Source organism: Zingiber officinale, chromosome 2A (assembly GCF_018446385.1).
Source record: "Zingiber officinale cultivar Zhangliang chromosome 2A, Zo_v1.1, whole genome shotgun sequence".
Taxonomy (NCBI): Eukaryota; Viridiplantae; Streptophyta; class Magnoliopsida; order Zingiberales; family Zingiberaceae; genus Zingiber; species Zingiber officinale.
Genome location: NC_055988.1, coordinates 26,047,532 through 26,066,730, shown reverse-complemented (window position 1 = coordinate 26,066,730; position 19,199 = coordinate 26,047,532). Strand labels below are relative to the sequence as shown.

The 19,199-nt window shown below is 38.0% G+C and overlaps 1 protein-coding gene across 1 annotated transcript; it reads right to left on the bottom strand.

Moving 5' to 3' along the window:
* Nucleotides 1-1,887: 1,887 nt before the first annotated feature.
* Nucleotides 1,888-16,950, bottom strand: LOC122040965 (phosphoglycolate phosphatase-like). Its single transcript, XM_042600462.1, has 6 exons — nt 16,710-16,950; nt 15,656-15,721; nt 14,730-14,879; nt 2,978-3,063; nt 2,759-2,867; nt 1,888-2,221 (listed from the first exon to the last, which is right to left on the bottom strand). The coding sequence occupies exons 1-6, from the start codon at nt 16,938-16,940 to the stop codon at nt 2,060-2,062; spliced, it is 804 nt and encodes a 267-aa protein (XP_042456396.1). The 5' UTR covers nt 16,941-16,950; the 3' UTR covers nt 1,888-2,059.
* Nucleotides 16,951-19,199: the final 2,249 nt, after the last annotated feature.

Below are 19,199 nucleotides of genomic sequence, written 5' to 3'. Positions count from 1 at the left end.
ATAGAGAAATTTTAGCCTGCGGTGTCTTATCTATAATTTTACTGCGGTACTTGCCACGTCAATGAAAAAACACAAAAAATTGCTCTCCTCTGATCAGCCTGGACCGATCAGGCTCCAACCTGATCGGTCTGGGAGTCTCCTGATCGGTCTGTAAGACCGATCAGGTTGGAGCCTGATCGGTCCAGGCCGATCAGAGGAGAATAGTTTTTTGTGTTTTCTCGCTGACGTGGCAAGTACCGTAGTAAAACCGCACATAAGGCACCGCAGGCTAAAATTTCTCTATATATATATATATATTTAATTTTAATTTTGTTGTCTGTTTTATTTGATAAAATAATAGTTAATTATGATAACTCATTTAATTATCATAACTAATTTAATTATGATTGCTTGCATTTCTCCCTGACCTTTCGTTTAATTTACCTTAAAAGTTTAATATATTTTTTGTATTTTACTGTCCGTAGTTTTTCTTTAAAAAATTTCAAAACAAAAGTATAGTAGATTTGTAATTCGAAGCACAAAAAATGATTAACCAAGTAATAACGAATTTGGATCCACCCAAATTTTCCACAGACTAATAAAATTTAGACCATTTCTCAATTTATGTGTGCCATTCTTATAATAGTCATGCTCATCGTCTCTGTAATTCAAAGCACAGATTATACATTCGAAGGTTAACCTCTATGATATTTGAATTTTAATGACTACATAACTCATAGTCACAAAAAAGAAATATTTATGCCCTTTGAGACATTAACAAAGAAATATTTATGTCCCTTGAGATGTTACGATGATTAAAACCTGAGATATTATTAAATCATGAAGTAAAATCACAACATGTTCAAGCATATCCTTCTTCATATCTTGATTATTGCACAAACGGTTAGTAGCCACTTATGATTTATTTCCTCCATGTTGATCTACGGATAAATTAACAAAAATATTAAAATGAACAAATCGCCTACTGCCACACAAAAAGAAATATTTATGACTTCACAGACATAACTAAGAAAGAAATATTTATAATTTCACAGACATAACTGAGGTGATAAATGAATGAACATTTATCATTTGAAATCGAGGGATCAAATCTCAATATTGGACATAAATCCTTACACCCCGTATAACTTCCCTCATCCATTTATCTTCTCAGTCATCATTATTACCTCTTCCATGTTAATCTTAAAACGGACTGAGAGAGGCATTGGGCTTCACCTTTTGCCACAAACAAAAATATTTATGACTCACTTTACCAGACATAGGAACACAAACAAAAAAAAAAATCATTCATTAGTAAATTAATTTAAGTGACTGCTTAATTGACTAATCGACTAAATCCAATCTTCATGATTAGATTATCAACTTTAATCAATTTTTAAAACCAAGTCTACTAAAAAAAAAATCTAAAGTACAAATCACTACTCTCATTTTACAAAGATTTTTCTATCAAAAGGTCACCTCTTTAGGACTTCCTCATTTTAACAAAAAGCATTTCTTTGTCTAATATGGTCAACCTACCTATACTTGGATCTAAAAAAATTCCTTGAAAGAACGACGGCAGCATGGCAATTTGAGTACCTCATTCAAAGTGAGCAAATTTCACACTAATTTCTCAATCAAAGACAATGCTAGCTAGAATAAGTCCAAATTCCTACTCACTAACCCTTTCACTATAATAAGTGCCCTTGGGTTGCACCTGTCTCTAGAACTTCTCTCCACTACCAGACACATCCTCTTCAGTGTCAGCAGAACATTCTACGTCAAATTTCTTACCACATTCAAGAAGATTGTTCAACTATTTCAAAGAGCCTTATTGTAGTCCTAAAGCATTATGAGAAAAGAACCATTACATATAGCAGCAAAACATTAACAATCACTGAAACCAGAGACTTTAAAGTACCACCTTTTGAATGCGGCTCCATTCCAATTTTGTGAATTCTGGAACATTATTGCAGTTCACATTAGAGTATAAAGAGCTTTAAATGCAAAGTGTAACTCGTATACGGTCTCAAGAGCTTTTATGAGAAGAATCACAAAGAGATCCACTTCAGCTGCAGATTTAAATTCCCAGTAGCTTCATGAAGGCTTTGCTATCGGTAAGATCAGGAAGTATGATTGCAGTTCCAGAACTCGCTTGCTTCAGCTCCGCCTCAGTAAATATACCTGTACACACACCAACAGCAAGAGCTCCTCCATATTCTGCAGCTTTAATGTCATTTGGCTTCAAAAACAACATCAAAGAGATTATAAGTTAATAATATCAAGCCCGTGTCTTGATCTTGACTCTCAGCATGTTGCAACACCATGCATACTCGTAACATTTATCTTGTTGTATACAAGAAGACTAAAATAAATTCCCATTTTAATCATGTCAAATTCATTCATCAAATGGTACTGAAATGCCGGGATTGATAAGAAATTTGTTTGCTTTGCAGATTTGTTATAGGTAAATTTCTCTGCTTCATGTTATGAACAAAGTAGTGTTGATTTCCTATGCACGAAGCAAAATGCATTTTAAGATCAGCACCCAAAAATGGTGCATTGTTCATAAGATACCAATTTGAAATAGAGAAACATAATCCTATGCATGTCATTCCTAAATGAAGAGAGGCTTACACTTGGGTCCAATTAGTTGGATGGAAAATATAAAAGAAAGGAGAGAGAATCACCAAATTAAATATAAATAATGGAATCTTCTTTTTTCTCCTATCTTCTATAAAAATATTCAGATCCATAGGGGAGAATTAAAATGACCTACTGTATCTCCAACATGTACTCGCAATTCAAATAGTTCAGTGGATATCTTTTGACCTCGTTCTGTTGCAAGCTTCACTAGCTCCCCACGATCAGTATGATCACTTCCAAATCTAGCAGTCAAAAGAATAAAACATGCTTATAATTGTTCAAGGAAACATATATGACAAATACATAACAACAAAAATGAAAATGGTAAAGAACTCAAAACATTTATACGCACCCTCCAAAATTGGGAATTGTGAAATATTTTCTGATGCCCAACCCATCCATCTTTATCCAAGCAATCTCTTCTAAATTCCCTGTGACCTGTGCATGAAGAAAGTTCATAGAACCAGTATTGTGTTTCTCACAATGCAAAATTCGACAAGAACAACGCTAAAAAAATATGGATTAACTATATCCATAACTTGAGCAATGAAACAGGAAAGTTTTCTAGAAATAGCATCCCATGATTTGCAACAGTCATTTTTAGTTATTTTAGGGGTCCAAGTAACATAGTCAAAAATTTAAATCAAATTGTTGAGATTTTAAATCAATTGTTCAGAGGTTCAAAGTTATCTAAGTTGTCAAATTTTTGTAGTTTGTTATATTTCTTATAAAATAGCAAGAGAAGTTTTAAGAAGTTGTTTAGTTTTTAAATAAAGTTTAATTGGGATAATCTGACTTTTTATTTTATGAAGAACGAGACTTATTCTTGATTAATAAAAAGGGTTAGAATCCCACCCGTCAATTCTCTATGTAAGAGCTTTTCCTTATCTTCTCTTCATGCTTACATCATCAATTTTGTCCAAGTCCCTGAGTGGTTGGACTTTTAGTGCTGCATCAATTGATATCAGAGTCGAGAACTCGTTTGGTTCTATATATCCTCCTTCAATCACTGTTTCCTTCCTCGTCACTCATTTTTGTCCACCACCTTCCTTGCCACATTTGCTCGCCACATCTATTGTTCCTTCCCTCTGCTACTGATTTGTTTGTCTCCCCATGAGTGTTCTCATGTGTTGCACATCCTCTTCCTCCTCAGAGTGCTTCATCCTCTGCCTTTCACAATGTTGCTACTGCTCCTTGTCCTTAACAGACCCACGACTATCACTACCCACTCTTCCCTAACCTCTTGACAAAGAAATGTGAACGCAAGCATCCCCTCCTTTGTGTTAACACTGCCCATGCAACTGCAACCACATCCTTCGTTTGTTACTCAATTTCCATTGACTATAGAGCTCTTTTCTCTGCAAGGTGCCTCCCTATGGGTCATGTCAGCATGACTTCTCTCTATAGCAACTACCTAGTCGCATCCAAGCATGCATTGATCACTCAACATCAATGTTAATGCCTCCTTTACACGAACACCAACTCTAGCACAACCACACCTTCCCTCTACCACATGTGCTACAATAATTCACTTATCAAACACTAGTTGAAGCTCCTTCAATCTTCAGCCACCACCTTGAGATCCTCTTGCACAAATGCACATTTGTGCCTACCAGCCAACTGTTGAGTTTTGAGTTTAATTCAAACTATTTCTTTGCTTATTATAATGCATAGATGTATGCATTTAGTCCCACATTGCTAAGCAAAGAAAGGTTGGAAAGCCTTATATATGGAGCTCTTCCATCCTTGCTTAGCAAAGTTAAGGGGACCTACACGCATGCGCGGGCCAAGCCCAAATCAGGTGGTTTCGGGGGGTTCGAGCCGGAAATCCATAAACCGGGCGCGACGCATGCGATCATCGCGCGCGGGGGGTGCAAATCCCCCGCTCGTGGGCCTTGCGCTTGCTACCTTCTTCTTCTTTTCCGATTTTTCCCTTGTCCTGTCCTGAGGCTTGGTTTTTAGCGATCTGAGGTTGAGTCCGAGTGCGACGTTTGTCTTGGAGTGCACCTACGGACGACGCAAGTGGTTGTCGGATCTTGGGAGAATTTTGCCGGAGAACCTCTACACCGTAGGCGGCAATAAATTCTCTAAAGACAGTCGGCACGCCGACGCTTCAACCGGAGATACATTTTCTCGACCTCTCTTTTATTTACCTGTTTACTGCATGCTTGCTGTTTTGGTGCAATTTTACTACTGTTGGTGCTCTCTTTAAAACAACAATTTTAGAGAATTTATTGTAAGCATCAATAGACATGATAATGATAGGGTAACGGGGTCTGATGAGGCTAGTGCCAGATCTGAAAGATTTTTGGGGCAAAACTTCAGACGTTGGCAATAACGGATGAAATTTTGGCTTACTACACTAGGGTTATTCTCCGTTATAGAAACAGATCCTCCTTCACCTGATGAAGAGAAATTTGCCTATAGTGCTGCCTTACAGAGGTTTAAGCAAAGGGATTATCTCTGCCATGGGAGGATCCTGTCTGCCCTCTCAGACGCACTATTTGATGTATACTGCTCAACATCTTCGGCTAAAGAGCTGTGGAAATCTTTGGATAAAAAATACAACTCCGAAGATTCTGGTTTAGAAAAGTATACTGTGGCAAAATTCCTAAACTTCAAAATGGTAGAAGGCAAATCTGTAGTTGAGTAGACACATGAATTCCAAGTTCAAATTCATGGTCTTGTTGAAGGAGATATGCCATTACCTAAAAAATTTCAGGTCTTGTCTATCATCGAAAAATTACCTCCGAGTTGGGAAGATTTTGTCAGGTCTTGTCTATCTTCTAGAGAGGTAAAATGTCTCTAGAAGATTTGATGATTGCCTTAAATATCGAAGAAGAACATCGGAAGCAACATAAAGATGATGATAAAAGAATGCCTATGGATTTTATTCCAAAGGCAAACGTAGTAGTCTCATCTGACAAGAAAAAATTCAAAAATAAGAAAATGAAGAACAAGATGAAACTCAAACCAAAGATTCAAAAGAAAAATGGAACCAAGTCGTGTTGGGCATGTGGACAAGTTGGGCATTATGTCAAATTCTGCCCTAAGAAGAAAAACTAGAGCAATATGTCCAACACCAAGGCACAAGCAAATGTTGTGACTACTAGTGACGGCACCAGCAATAGGTTTGTTACCTTCAAACCCGAACTAAACTTGATCTATCAACCCAATGAATGGTTAGTTGATACAGGTGCTAATGTGCATTGTTTGTGCTGATCGCTCTGCCTTCCTTACTTATCAGGTAATTGAAGGCACTTCCGTGACCATGGGGAACCATTCTGCAGCCAGGGTGTTTGGGATAGAACAAGTTGACCTGAAGTTCACCTCTGGAAAAGTTCTGTCACTGCATGAGGTGCATCATGTTCCAGCGGTCTGTCGGAATTTGATTAGCAGGTCAAAATTAGTCCGCGCTGGTTATGAGTTGAACTTTAAATGTAATAAAGTTGTAATATTACATTTAGAAACCTTTACTGGAAAAGATTACCTTAATGAAGGTTTATTTAAACTCAATGTAGAAAATGCTACCTTAAATAAATCTACTGATATTGGTTGTTCATATAATATTGAGTCTTATGATATGTGACATGACAGATTAGGACATGCCAATTTTAATACCGTAAAAAGAATGATGAATCTAGACATGATTCCTAAGCATGCTATAAATGATAAAAAAAAATGTGAAGTTTGTGTGCAATATAAACAACCCCGTAAACCTTTCAAATCAGTTGATAGAAATTCTGATATTTTAGAATTGATTCATACTAACTGTTGTGAGTTTAACGGTGTAATAACGAGAGACCATAAACGGTATTTCATTACTTTCATTGATGATCACTCTCGTTATTGTTATGTTTATTTGCTGAAAACTAAGGATGAAGGTTTAGATAAATTTATGATTTTTAAATCTGAAGCTGAGAATCAAACAAATAAATCTATTAAGAGGTTAAGGTCTGATAGGGGTGGAAAGTTTACCTCGAACCTGTTTCAAAAATTTTGTCAAGATGCAGGTATAATTCACGAGGTAACTGCTCCATATAGTCCTCAATCCAATAGTATAACAGAACGAAAAAATCGAACCCTTGAAGATATGATTAATTCTATGTTAGGCAGTTCTGGGTTACCCAACATCATGTGGGGAAGCTCTATACACTGCATGTCATGTGTTAAATAGAATCCTCATGAGGTCTAGGGATAAAAGCTTATATGAGCTTTGGAAAGGCCGGAGGACAAGTTTGAAATACCTTAAAGTGTGGGGGTGCCTTGCAAAGGTACTAGTACCTGAACATAAAAGGAAAAAACTTGGTCCAAAGACCGTAGATGGTATCTTCTTGGGTTATGCTCAAAATAGTATTGCATATAGGTTTCTGATTATTAAATCTGAAATTTCTGGAATAGATGCAAATAGTATTGTAGAACTTCGTGATGCTACATTTTTTGAGGATATATTTCTTATAAAGACGAGAACACCTCAGTCTATATCTGGTATTCCTACTAGAGATATGCCTGCTTTCGTAGAGGCCCCATTATCCGTAGAAGGTACACCTTCCTCAAGTCACTCTAGACTAGATGAATCTAGTGAGCATACAAAACTGAGAAGGAGCAAGAGGCAACGTGTGTCTACGGATTTAGGCCAAGACTTTATCACCTATAATATAGAAGGTGACCCTGTGACATATAGAGATGCTATGGCTTCTCCTGAAGCTAAACACTGGAAAGAGGCCATTAAAAGTGAAATGAGCTCTATTATCTCTAATGTCACTTGGGAGTTGGTAGATTTATCTACTGGGTGTACCACTACAGGATGTAAATGGGTGTTTAAGAAAAAACTAAAACCTGATGGGTTAGTAGATAAATTCAAAGCTCGCCTAGTTGCTAAGGGATTCAAACAGAAAGAAGGGATTGATTATTTTGATACTTATTCTCCTATTACCAGAATTACTACGATCCGAGTGTTAATAGCATTGACATCCATATATCATCTTGAGGTCCATCAAATGGATGTCAAAACGACATTCCTAAATGGAGATCTTGAAGAAGAGATATATATGGATCAGCCTGAGGGACATGTAGTTTCTGGAAATGAGAATAAAGTCTGTAGGTTAGTCAAATCTCTTTATGGTTTGAAGCAAGCCCCAAAGCAGTGACACAAAAAATTTGATAGTGCTATGCTATCGTTTGACTTTGAAATGAATGACTCTGATAAATATGTGTATGCTAAAATGAAAGGTGATAATTGTATTATCTTATGTTTATATGTAGATGATATTCTACTTTTTGGTTCTAACCTTTCTATTATTAATGAGACTAAGGCCCTCTTATGTGGTAAGTTTGATATGAAGGATATGAGTTGTGCTGACATGATTTTAGGGCTGAAGGTGACTCGTTCAACTGATGGAATAGCAATTTCTCAATCACTCTATATTGAGAGAGTATTAGAGAAATATGGCTATAGCCAAGTTAAATCTGTCGTCACACCCTATGATCCTTCAAAAACTCTCCACAAGAATAAGAGTGGTGTGACAGTGTCTCAATTAAGATACTCACAAATCATAGGTAGTCTAATGTATTTAGCAAATTGTTCTAGACCTGATATTTCTTTTGCTATAACGAAATTGAGGAGGTTTACCAGCTGTCCGGACAGAACACATTGGGATACATTAGACAGAGTACTCAGATACCTAAAAGGCACTATATCCTTGGGCTTGTGGTATGGGAGATTCTCTGCAGTCCTGGAGGGATATATTGATGCTAGTTGGATAGCTGACACTGCTGAGTGTAAAGGCGTTATTGGTTATGTCTTTACACTAGGAGGCGGTGTAGTTGCTTGGAGGTTTGTTAAACAAACGATTATAACCCGTTCTACATCTGAGGCAGAATTGTGTGCTTTGGATACCACAGTAACTGAAGCTGATTGGCTTAAGGGTCTTCTTTCTGAAATTCCCTTGATGATAAAGCCAATACCTTCTATTTCAGTACACTGTGATAATCAAACAACAATAGCTCAGATTAGAAGCTCCAAGTATAACCAGAAACAGAAGAGACATGTACGAATAAAATTAAAATCTATTCGTGAGTTAGTGTCTCTTGGAGTGGTATCATTGGACTTTGTAAGTTCAAAAGACAATATTGCTGATCCACTCACTAAAGGACTTGATTCTGAGAAAATCAAGAGATCTAGTAAGGGAATGAGACTGAGGCCTATTCTGGTTTCATCTATAACGGCAACCCAACCTATCTGATTGGAGATCCCAAGAAGTAGGTTCAATGTGGTATAAACAAGTTATAAGGGTGAACCGTAAGCATCAAATTGATTGAGATGTAATCTCATAGTCTCTTCCCTGGATAGATGCTTGACTGATAGTAAAGATGAGCTTAGGAGCTCTTAATGAGTTCAAGGTCTTAATGACAGGATGCTCGCAGTACATCCTTGGAGAACTCACCTATGTAAGTGTAACTGTGTGGTCGCAGTGTGGGGGGGTCTAGGCAACTCTCCTTAGCACTTATGAAACAAGATTCGGTGGCATGACCATAATGCACCAACCCAGAAAGATTCAACCGTCGCCCGTGATGAGTTGTTATCAATTGATTTTCACATATAAAAGGTCTAAGTTCAAGAATGAGTTCACTTCAAACCTATGTGAATAAGATTGGTGTACTTATGTGAAAATTCAAACCGGAAGGTATTTTCACTAAAAGCTCATTGCAACCAAGCCTCAGGACAAGTCTCTGTTTTTCGACCAAAATAATTTGAATTAGTGGGGGATTGTTGAGTTTTGAGTTTAATTCAAACTATTTCTTTGCTTATTGTAATGCATAGATGTATGCATTTAGTCCCACATTGCTAAGCAAAGAAAGGTTGGAAGGCCTTATATATGGAGCTCTTCCATCCTTGCTTAGCAAAGTTAAGGGGACCTACACACATGCGCGGGCCGAGCCCAAATCAGGTGGTTTCGGGAGGTTCGAGCCGGAAATCCATAAACCGGGCGCGACGCACGCGATCATCGCGCAGGGGGGGTGCAAAATCCCCGCTCGTGGGCCTCACGCTTGCAGGCGACCTGATTTGTTTTTGCCAGTCTTTGGTTCGCTGGCAAGGCTTGGTTCTGTTCCGCACGGTTTGGTTCTATCCCGCGCGAGAGGAAGCGACGCACCCGCGCGTCAGGAAGCGGAAGCAAAGAAGCGACGCACCCGCGCGTCAGGAAGCGGAAGCGACGCACGCTTTGCTTCGTTCACTGTTTCAGAGTGTATAAATACACTGCCTCTGTTCCTGGTTCAAAACACACTCAAGCATTCTGCTTTCTGCTTCCCTCTCTAGTGTGTGCACTACCTTCTTCTTTTCCGATTTTTCCTTGTCCTGAGGCTTGGTTTTTAGCAATCTGAGGATGAGTCCGAGTGCGACGTTTGTCTTGGAGTGCACCTACGGACGGCGCGAGTGGTTGTCGAATCTTGGGAGAATTTTGTCGGAGAGCCTCTGCACCGTGGGCGGCAATAAATTCTCTAAAGACAGTCGATACGCCGACGCTTCAACCGGAGATACATTTTCTCGACCTCTCTTTTATTTACCTATTTACTGCATGCTTGCTGTTTTGGTGCAATTTTACTAGTGCTCTCTTTAAAACAACACCAACAACACATCAAGAACTCCTCTAGTGCCATCAGCATCACCTCCCAGACCACCACTAATAATGACGCCAACAACACTGGCCACACCCCGCTGTGACACCCCACACACTACTGTCAAAACCTAAAAGAATCAATTAAAACTTTTTGACATTTTGCATTTTAGTCAATTTTTTTATAATTTCATATTTTAGTTCTTTGTTTAAAAAATTCATTATTGTAATAAAGAATATCTAATGAATTTTTTCTTTAAAAAAAAGTTGTTTGTGACAAAAAAAAAATAGAAAGAGAGAATTCTTAAAGAGAGAGAGAGAGAGAAGGCAATGAGATATTTTGTCAAGGAAAAAAAAGAGAGAAAGTTGTCAAAAACAAAAGGAAAAAAAATTGTCAAGAAAAATAAAAAAAAGAGAGACTTGTCAATAAAATGGGAAAAACTTATCAATAAAAGGAAAAATATATATATTGTTGTGCTTCATCTACTAGACGACATGAGGTTTACCCCATTGTGCGCCTAACGCCCGTGTACTTGCATTTATCTCTCTCCATATCCGTGGGGGCGACACTAGGGGCAGTTAAGGTAATGGATTTACCCTTTTTTTCATAGGGATTGTAACATCCTTTAATTGACACCTCTTCAACATCTTTAAAATTGCAGTATCAAGTATCTTCATCCATTAGTCAAAATCAAATCTTGTGACAACCTCAACATCGAAAAAAGCTCACACAATCTCAGTATAATTGCTACCTCTATCTTTGAAATTAATTTTGTTTGGTTAGTTAATAATTTATAATTTGTTGCATTTAACTAGTTTTCCTCACAGTTAATATTTATTTAATTAGTTGTTAATTTATAATTTTGTTTTTCTCACAAGTTTTGCATACCATCACATATCATTCATAAAAATCACAATCCCATCATATTGTTTCCTATTTAGTTTATCCATCACTTGATGAAAAAGAAGAACATTCATCCTCTTTTATTTCAGCTTAATTTGTTTATCATCCATCATATTTTCATGCATTGCATTTATCACATTGCTTTACTTTAGAATCATCATTACTTGTAATTCTTAGATTAACATGATAAGAGATACTTCTCCAATTACTATTAAATACATGAGATATACATATTTTATGAGTGGATGTTATCATTTAAACTATGCTCATGCAAATGCTGAGCTTAATTTCTTAAGAACCAGAACAATCCATCCAAATAATTATTTCTACAGTTATAATTTCATGAATAACATGCAAACTTCATACACGGTCAAATTGTCCGCGGGCGGGGTGGGCGGGGGGAGTGTAAGGGCAGCTCGGTGTACGAAACTCCCGCTATACGGGGTCCCGAAAAAGGATCCATTGTACACAGCCTTACCTTGCTTTTTGCAAGAGGCTGTTTCCAGGATTCGAACCTATGACCTTTTGGTCACAAAGCAACAACTTTACTGTAGCCCCAAGGCTCCCCTTCAGGGATATATAATAATAATAATAAGAAGAAGAAGAATAAACAGATGAACTAAATCGTAGAACACGAAGTAAGGGTGCTAAATTAAAATCAGATTTGAACTAAATCCAACAAGTAGACGCGCTTCGAACTAAATCCAACAAGTAGATGCACCGGGATTGATTTGGCCAAATTATGGATGAACCAAGTTTAAGGTTTAAACGAGTTCGATCGGTTTAAAACAGATTATGGTATTTTTGAGAAAACCTTCTCTTTCCTCTTTTTTTCACCCTTTCTCCCTATGCACGCAGCATCTCCAGCCTTGCCTTATGCTACTGTCATGCCTTCACCCATCCCTCTCTTTTATTTTTCCCTTCCTCTTCTTCCCCATTTTCTTCTTCTCCTTCTCTTCTCCAACGGCAATAAACCTACAGTTTTTTTCTCTCCTCTTCTCAGGACAAGAGCTCTCCTTTCTCTTCTCCAACAAGCAAGAAACGTAGCATCAATTGCCCTCTTCTAGCAACAAGAGCAACCCTTGCATCTACTTGTTGGCACCACAAGAATAGCACTGTTTTGCCTTGCCTTGCTCTCTTTGTGTCGTTGCCAAGGTCACAGAAGCTAGTCGGCGTTGCTAACGAAAAAGGTAAAGCTCTCCTCTTTTGTTTCTTCCTCTCTATCTTCTCTTCTTTACTTTTCTCAAAAGCAATGATCTTCCTTTTATTTTTTCCAGCGAACAACTCTTTACAAGCAACTCTTTTCCCCCTTTGTCCAACCACAACAACAACAAGAGGAGTAAGTTGTTCCTTTCTTCTTTCACGTTTCATTAATCAAAGGAGAGTTGTAAAGTATAAACTTTATTTTATTAGGTTGCTAGTTAGGATGGTTAGATCGGAATGGAGGTCTCAAATATAGGAATGTTAAATATTATAAGGAAGCAAGATCACAAATGATTTTTCAACTTTGAGTCATAGATAAGCTCCGGGATTAAGTGATCGTTGTTTCAACTAGAACACAGGCTAAGGTCAAAATTTTTGAATTTAAGTTCGTTTTCAGCTCTTTAAATTTGAATTTTAGGCTTTTGGATTGTGAAAATAGACCTACACTAATGTTTAAAATTTTTGAAAATTTCAGCTTCTATTTTTTTAAGTATTTTTGAGTTTTTAAAGTTGGATAATTCAATTTCGTGTTATATTAAGACTTGGTTGTTGTTGTGTTGTTGTATTGAATTTGTTTCATGTTTATCGGAAAACAATCGATAATAGTAAAGGAAATCAATCGCTAACACTTTGATTTACTTGGATTAGAGCATATGATGACTCATACTCTAAGGTCCGCACGTGAGAGTGCTTTTGTTGAGCAATCGCTAATCAATCGAATATGGCTACAAAAATTAAGTACAAGAATACACAATAATCTGAATGTTGTAATGAAATTATACCAACAACTTTAACGAATTGAAGTTTACGAGCCAGCGTTTCGGCATCGTAGAATTGTTTCTGGAGCAGTGCATAGGAAACAAAGTCGTAGAGAAAGATGTCCTTGAGCTATTGGTCGAACCCTCTTTTTATAGCCCACTCTGGTACCTGGATCCCTCTCGGCGCCCCCACAGGGTAGACATAGCTGCACCTCATCGAAACTCCATCCAAGAAGTTTATCCATATCCGGGTGCCTAGGCCAACTCTAGACGCCCGGACTACTGACGTACAATCGATGTGCTCCAACTTAGCCTGCGGATGAATTTTGCAAATTCGTGCGCCTAGAGAAACTCCAGGCGCTTGGATCGTCCGGGTGCCTGCGATGACGGAGGTTGGTCGCCCAGGTGCTCCCTCAAAGCCCTTGACCCGGGCGCTGGAGCAACTTTGGGTGCTCGGACCTCTAGGCACCTGGAGCAACTCCGGGCACTTGGACCTTCGGGCGCCTAGAGCCCTATTTTTCAACCACCTTATAGTTTCAATCATCTGCACCACAAAGTTAGAAAACCAAGCAATAACATATAAAGTAAGGTAGTTTTCAACAGTCTTCGAACTATTCGGTCATGACTTTGAATTTTACTAAAACTCTACGTTGGATCGACACCTATTGTTCCCTTTACGGGGAACGCGTCCTCACCTACTCCTCTCAGGAGAGATTACCTTTTGTCAAACCGGTCCTTAGACCGTTTGGCCTTTTGCTTAGCATCCAAGATTTTATGACTTTCACCTAGTGTCCTCGACCCTAGGATTCCCGCCGACCCTGGATTTCACCCGACGTCCTCGACCTGCCAAGACTTGTCAGTCCCACAGATCAGGACTTCATTGCCTAGTCACAACTAAGACTTTCCACCTACCTAGTGTCTACTAGGACTTCTTTAGCTAACCTCAACTAGGACTTTCACTTTGCCTAAGATCACTTAGGACTTTCCCGCACACTCTGTTAAACTTGTTAGATCACAATAAACCTTAATTTCGAACCCTTTGTCGTTATCAAAACTTAGGTTCGATCATCTAGTGCTCCTTGCACTAACAATTGGTCCCATGTCTAGAGAAAAATTAAATTATTTTCATGAAAATAATAATTACTGTGCATTTATGCGTGGTAGAACAAATGTTCCTACTTTTGATGGTAGAATGAACTTATCTGGGTAGGTCTTGATTAGGTAGGAAAAATTGTTATCCCTATTTGTGGTATTGTATATTAGAGTCTAACACCAACAAGATTACCATGCCTAGTTTGTTGAATTGTAGTGGTGGCACATTCTTTTTTATTCCTATAATATATGACCATGCTTAAAAATACAAAAATAAACTAAATAGGAAATTCAAGGAGCTAATTAAGGATTCAACAAACAAGTGAACAATAAGTCAAAAACGTGATTGAATAAAAGAGTATGGATGCTTTAACATAGACTTGAGAGATGTATGGATACATGAGATTTGTCTTGGAGAAAGCAACAAACAAACTCCATGTGAGCAGAAAAAACAACTCAGCTAATAAAAACTAGATTGATGCATACATTATGAAAATCAGAGTATGATAAATATCAAGATAAACACTTTACCAGTCCAATAGTCACGTTGTTGGAAGATAAGTTATCCAACAAAGAAGTGACACCTGGAAGAACCTCTAATCCTTCTCCAACTTCTCCTGTATGTTCTTTAGCATATTCAATCATCTTCAACTTCATTTCTGGGAGTCTTTCTCTAGCAACCTAAATAAAACCAACTCAGGCACATACACAAACACACACATGGAGAGAGAAAGAGTGGAATATTTAAATTATAATGACTGATGTTCATCAAAACAAAAAAAAAAAGAACTTGATTGGCATCTGATCCAAGTAGACATGTTAAATTGATTCTTGCTTCTTTTTGAGGACAGAAGTGACTATCTGTTGCATACAAACTAGATTCTGAAGCCCATCAACTATGCTATTCAAATATATGAACTGAAATATGAAACACTTATGAAATGTCAATAAGTGATCAAGTGGAATATTGTTATGAAAATCAGAAGGGCAATTGCATGAATACTTGTGATTGAACTACAGGGATAGAGTCATCAATTGTGACCACAAAGTTTGAAAAATCTAAAATATCATTCAAGTTGTGTGGTCTCAACTATGCTAAAACAAAATTGGACACTGAACTTGTAATCGCTTGTAAGATGAATGACAAGAGCACAATAATGGCTTATGCACAAATTAAATGGGATCAGCTACCAAGATATATTGATTCTCTAATGTGTGTTCAAGCTATAAATTTTCAGAATTTACCATCAAAGAAATATCCCCAATTTCTGCAAAACTGCAAATTCATTATTCATGTTAACATTCTATTGGAACTGTTCTCTTTCCTTTTTTTTATTTTCCACCTTCTAACTACACAACAAACATATACAAAAGAATTTACTAAGATAAGCAGCGTTTAATGCTCAATAACATAAATAAAGTAAAATAAAATAAATACAAATTCAGAGGTTACTAACATCAGGAGGTACACCATAGTGAATTGCTGCATTCACAAGAATTAAGGGATCTGTTTGTCCATGATGCTGTAGATAAAATAAGAACAAATAAGATCAGAGAAAAAAATAAAGTATAAATGTATCAATGGAACAAGGGGAAAAAACAAAACAAGAATGGAGAGGACTACCTACTAATACCATAGAGAAAAAATATATGTGGTGTTAGACTTAGTTTTTCCCATTTTTCTCTCTTTTTTTTCCTTCAAGCTGTATATCTCACCTGATGGAGACCCATTAGTTCTATGAGAAATTGTTTGGTGAGAACAAGCATTAATGCTATATGCACTTAGAACATCCTGCAAGACAATGGTTTGAGCCCAAAATACATTATGCACTTAGAACATCCTTTTTGAAGTTTATTTGATAAAGAAGTTTCAAAAATGTTAGACAATTTTTTTTCTTGCAAGAACAACAAAACAGAGTGTTTTGAGAAAATGTTGGTATATTTTGTTAGATGGCAGACTGTCGTAATGCTCTTTATTAGATTCTTAGAGAATCCATTTCCTTGGTGAGGTTTCCAGTCTTATGCTGAGGAAAATTTATCATCTCACAATATCAATCCAATTTGCACTAAATTAAAATTTTATTCCAAAAACAGAGAATCGAAGTTTTTTCTGCTTCCAATGATTCGAGCGTCAAAAAAAAAAAAGTAGATCAATTTTCTACAGTTCGTGGCTGGACTCTCTCCCAGGCTCAGGATCTGCCTTCAAATGCAACAAACAAAATATGAAAAACTACTTTCGAATGCTTTTGAATCATAGACGTCCAAAAAAAACTAAATAAATGATAGGTTACGTAGAAAAGACATATTTGTTTTAAATGTACTCCCGATGTACATACGACACCAACAACCAGATAGAACGTTTCTGCAAAGGAGTAGGAACTAGATCGCATGAGATGCCGCTTGGTTTTCCAAAAAAGTTCATTTTCCTTGTGGGAAACGTGTCATTTCTAGGAACAAGACATCCACAAGCGCTTATCAATCTTGAATTCCTAATCCTCAGAGAGAGCGCACCTGGACGACGTCGATGGTGGCGTCTTGGAGGCCGAACACTTGGAGGAAGGCGTGGGCGAAGGCCTGGCGATGGAGATGGTTGGAGGAGCTCCCAGTGCTGCGGATCAGCGTCCCATCGATATCGAATGTCACCATTATTCGCCTTCCCTTCGGCGTTTCCCCCTGCGATTCCATCCTCCTTTCGCCTATCTCTGTCTCCGTGCGTGAGCGGAGTGGGAGAGGAGCTGGCATCAGCAATGTCGCAAATAAGAGGTGTATTAATGTTCGCCTTTTAATTATTTTGAATAATTTTTATGGATTTTCAAAATTTAGATGTATTTAATTTAGGTTTTAAAATTTATGGCATCCAAAGTTTGAATATAATTTTACGAATTTTTTTAAAAATATTTAGATATAAATTTTAATCAATAAGAGCTCTCTAAAATATTTGGTACAATTTTAAAAATAAAATAAAAAGTCTTCTCCTCACTTTTAAGATTTCTATAGATTTCAAATCGTTTTAATTTTTTACAAATAAGTTTTTTCTCTTTTCGCTTCTTGATTTTAATTATTTCTTTGTTCTTAAAGGTTTTGTCCTTATTCAACCTCTCGGTGGCCTGTGTTGGACCATGTGGTTGTTTTAATGTGATCAAATAAGTTAGGATCGTTTTAATTTTTTACAAATAAGTTTTTTCTCTTTTCGCTTCTTGATTTTAATTATTTCTTTGTTCTTAAAGGTTTTGTCCTTATTCAACCTCTCGGTGGCCTGTGTTGGACCATGTGGTTGTTTTAATGCGATCAAATAAGTTAGGTTAGGTTCTGTTTAGTTTTGATCTCTGTGTCTAAGTGTGCAGGAACTTAGGAGCACAGGAAGTCAAACGGAAGACGCAGCTGGCGAGAAGGACGGTACGGGAAGGGAGCCGACGGGCTCGGTGTGTCTGAGGGACGAAAGAGCTATGGAAGAGTACACTGGTGGACGAGAAGAACGTACGCGTCCGAGGGATGAGAAACCGGAGCGGAAGCCTGCTCGAGAAAAAGACCGAAAATTAGGTTCGGGTGAGCCCTATTTCAATTGGCCGCAATCACCTAAGCGAACGGAGTAGCGGAAGAACCAAAGGAAGGGTAGAGCAATTTATATCTTGCAGGTGGAGGGCGCCCTCCATGAGGTATAGAGGGCGCCCTCCATGTGGTATAGAGGGCGCCTTCCATGAGGCATAGAGGGTGCCCTCCATAAAGTATGGGAGGCACCCTCCATACTTATGGAGGGCGCCCTCGACCCAGTTTTTTAGTCATTGTAGCAGATAAAATCTTATTCGTTACTGCCACGCTAGAGGCACCCTCTATGCCCTTGGCAGGCGCTCTTAAGCTACGGATAGAGTTTTCAGGAGTTATAAAAAGGGCTTTGGAGCTAGGGAATAAGACATCAACTCCTGTATTAACTTCCTAGCAACTGTTCAAGCTTTCATTGTGTGTAAAAGGTTTCTCTACCTTCAGATAAAGGAGATTTTTAGTGAGCTTTGCAACCGCCTTGGATTAACAACCACCTAGGTTATAACCAAGTCAATCTCGAATCTCTTCCTCAGTTTTGTCATTTTTATTTTATTATTGTTGTTGCACTTTAAGAAAAGTTGAAAGAACTAGGAGGATACCTTTTTCTATTTCAGGCAATTCACCCCTTCCCTCTTGTCGGCCCGCTGCATCAACAAGTGGTATCAGAGCTCAACCGCCTCAAAAGGACTAATCGTCGTCTGAAGCAACAAGATCAAGACGATGGCCGGATCGACAATCTTCCCACCTAAATTCGAGGGAGATTTTGCGTTGTGGAAGAAACAAATGGAGGCATTTTCCAAAACCAATTTTGAAATATTATTAATAATTAAATATGATTTTGTAGCTCCCAAAACCCCCAAAGAGAAGAAAAAGAAGAGTATCATTGGACCAAGAAGGAGCAAGCAGATTTCGTAGTGAACGGACGAGCCGAGTTCCACCTGCTTAGTGTGCTTCCACCCCAGGAAATAAATCGGATCGGAAATTACAACTCCGCGAAGGAGCTTTTGGAAAAGTTCTTGGAGTTGCACAAAGGGACTTCCGAAACAAAGCTCGCGAGACGGGACATGCTCCGGAATCAATTGACGAACCTCTGGATAGAAGGAGAGCCAGTAGTACAACTACACGGACGAATCAAGGAATTGATCACAGGACTAACAAACCTCGGAGAAACGGTAATGAATCGGGGTGCACAAAGGTATGCTCTAAATGTGTTCCCAAGAACACCTGAATCGATATTTATAGTAGACTCCTACTATATATCCAAGGATCTCGAGGTAAGTACGTTAGAAAGTTTTTTCTCTACTTTCGGATTACATGAATCTCAGTGTGTAGGACAAAGTAAAGAACCGAGTCAAAACATTGCCCTGAAGGCAAGGACAAACAATTCAGACTTCGACGAATCAAGTGAAAACGAAGCAACCCTTATGGTAAGAAAATTCAATAAATTTATTCGATCTAATA

Excerpts from the sequence above, each read along its gene's own strand:
- LOC122040965 (XM_042600462.1), bottom strand. The coding sequence starts at position 16,940 with ATGCCAGCTCCTCTCCCACTCCGCTCACGCACGGAGACAGAGATAGGC. Across the intron at positions 14,880-15,655 it reads ACTATGGTGTACCTCCTGAT|GTTGCTAGAGAAAGACTCCC; the intron begins GTTAGTAACCTC and ends GGTTTTATTTAG. Across the intron at positions 2,868-2,977 it reads ACAATTCCCAATTTTGGAGG|ATTTGGAAGTGATCATACTG; the intron begins GTGCGTATAAAT and ends TTTGACTGCTAG.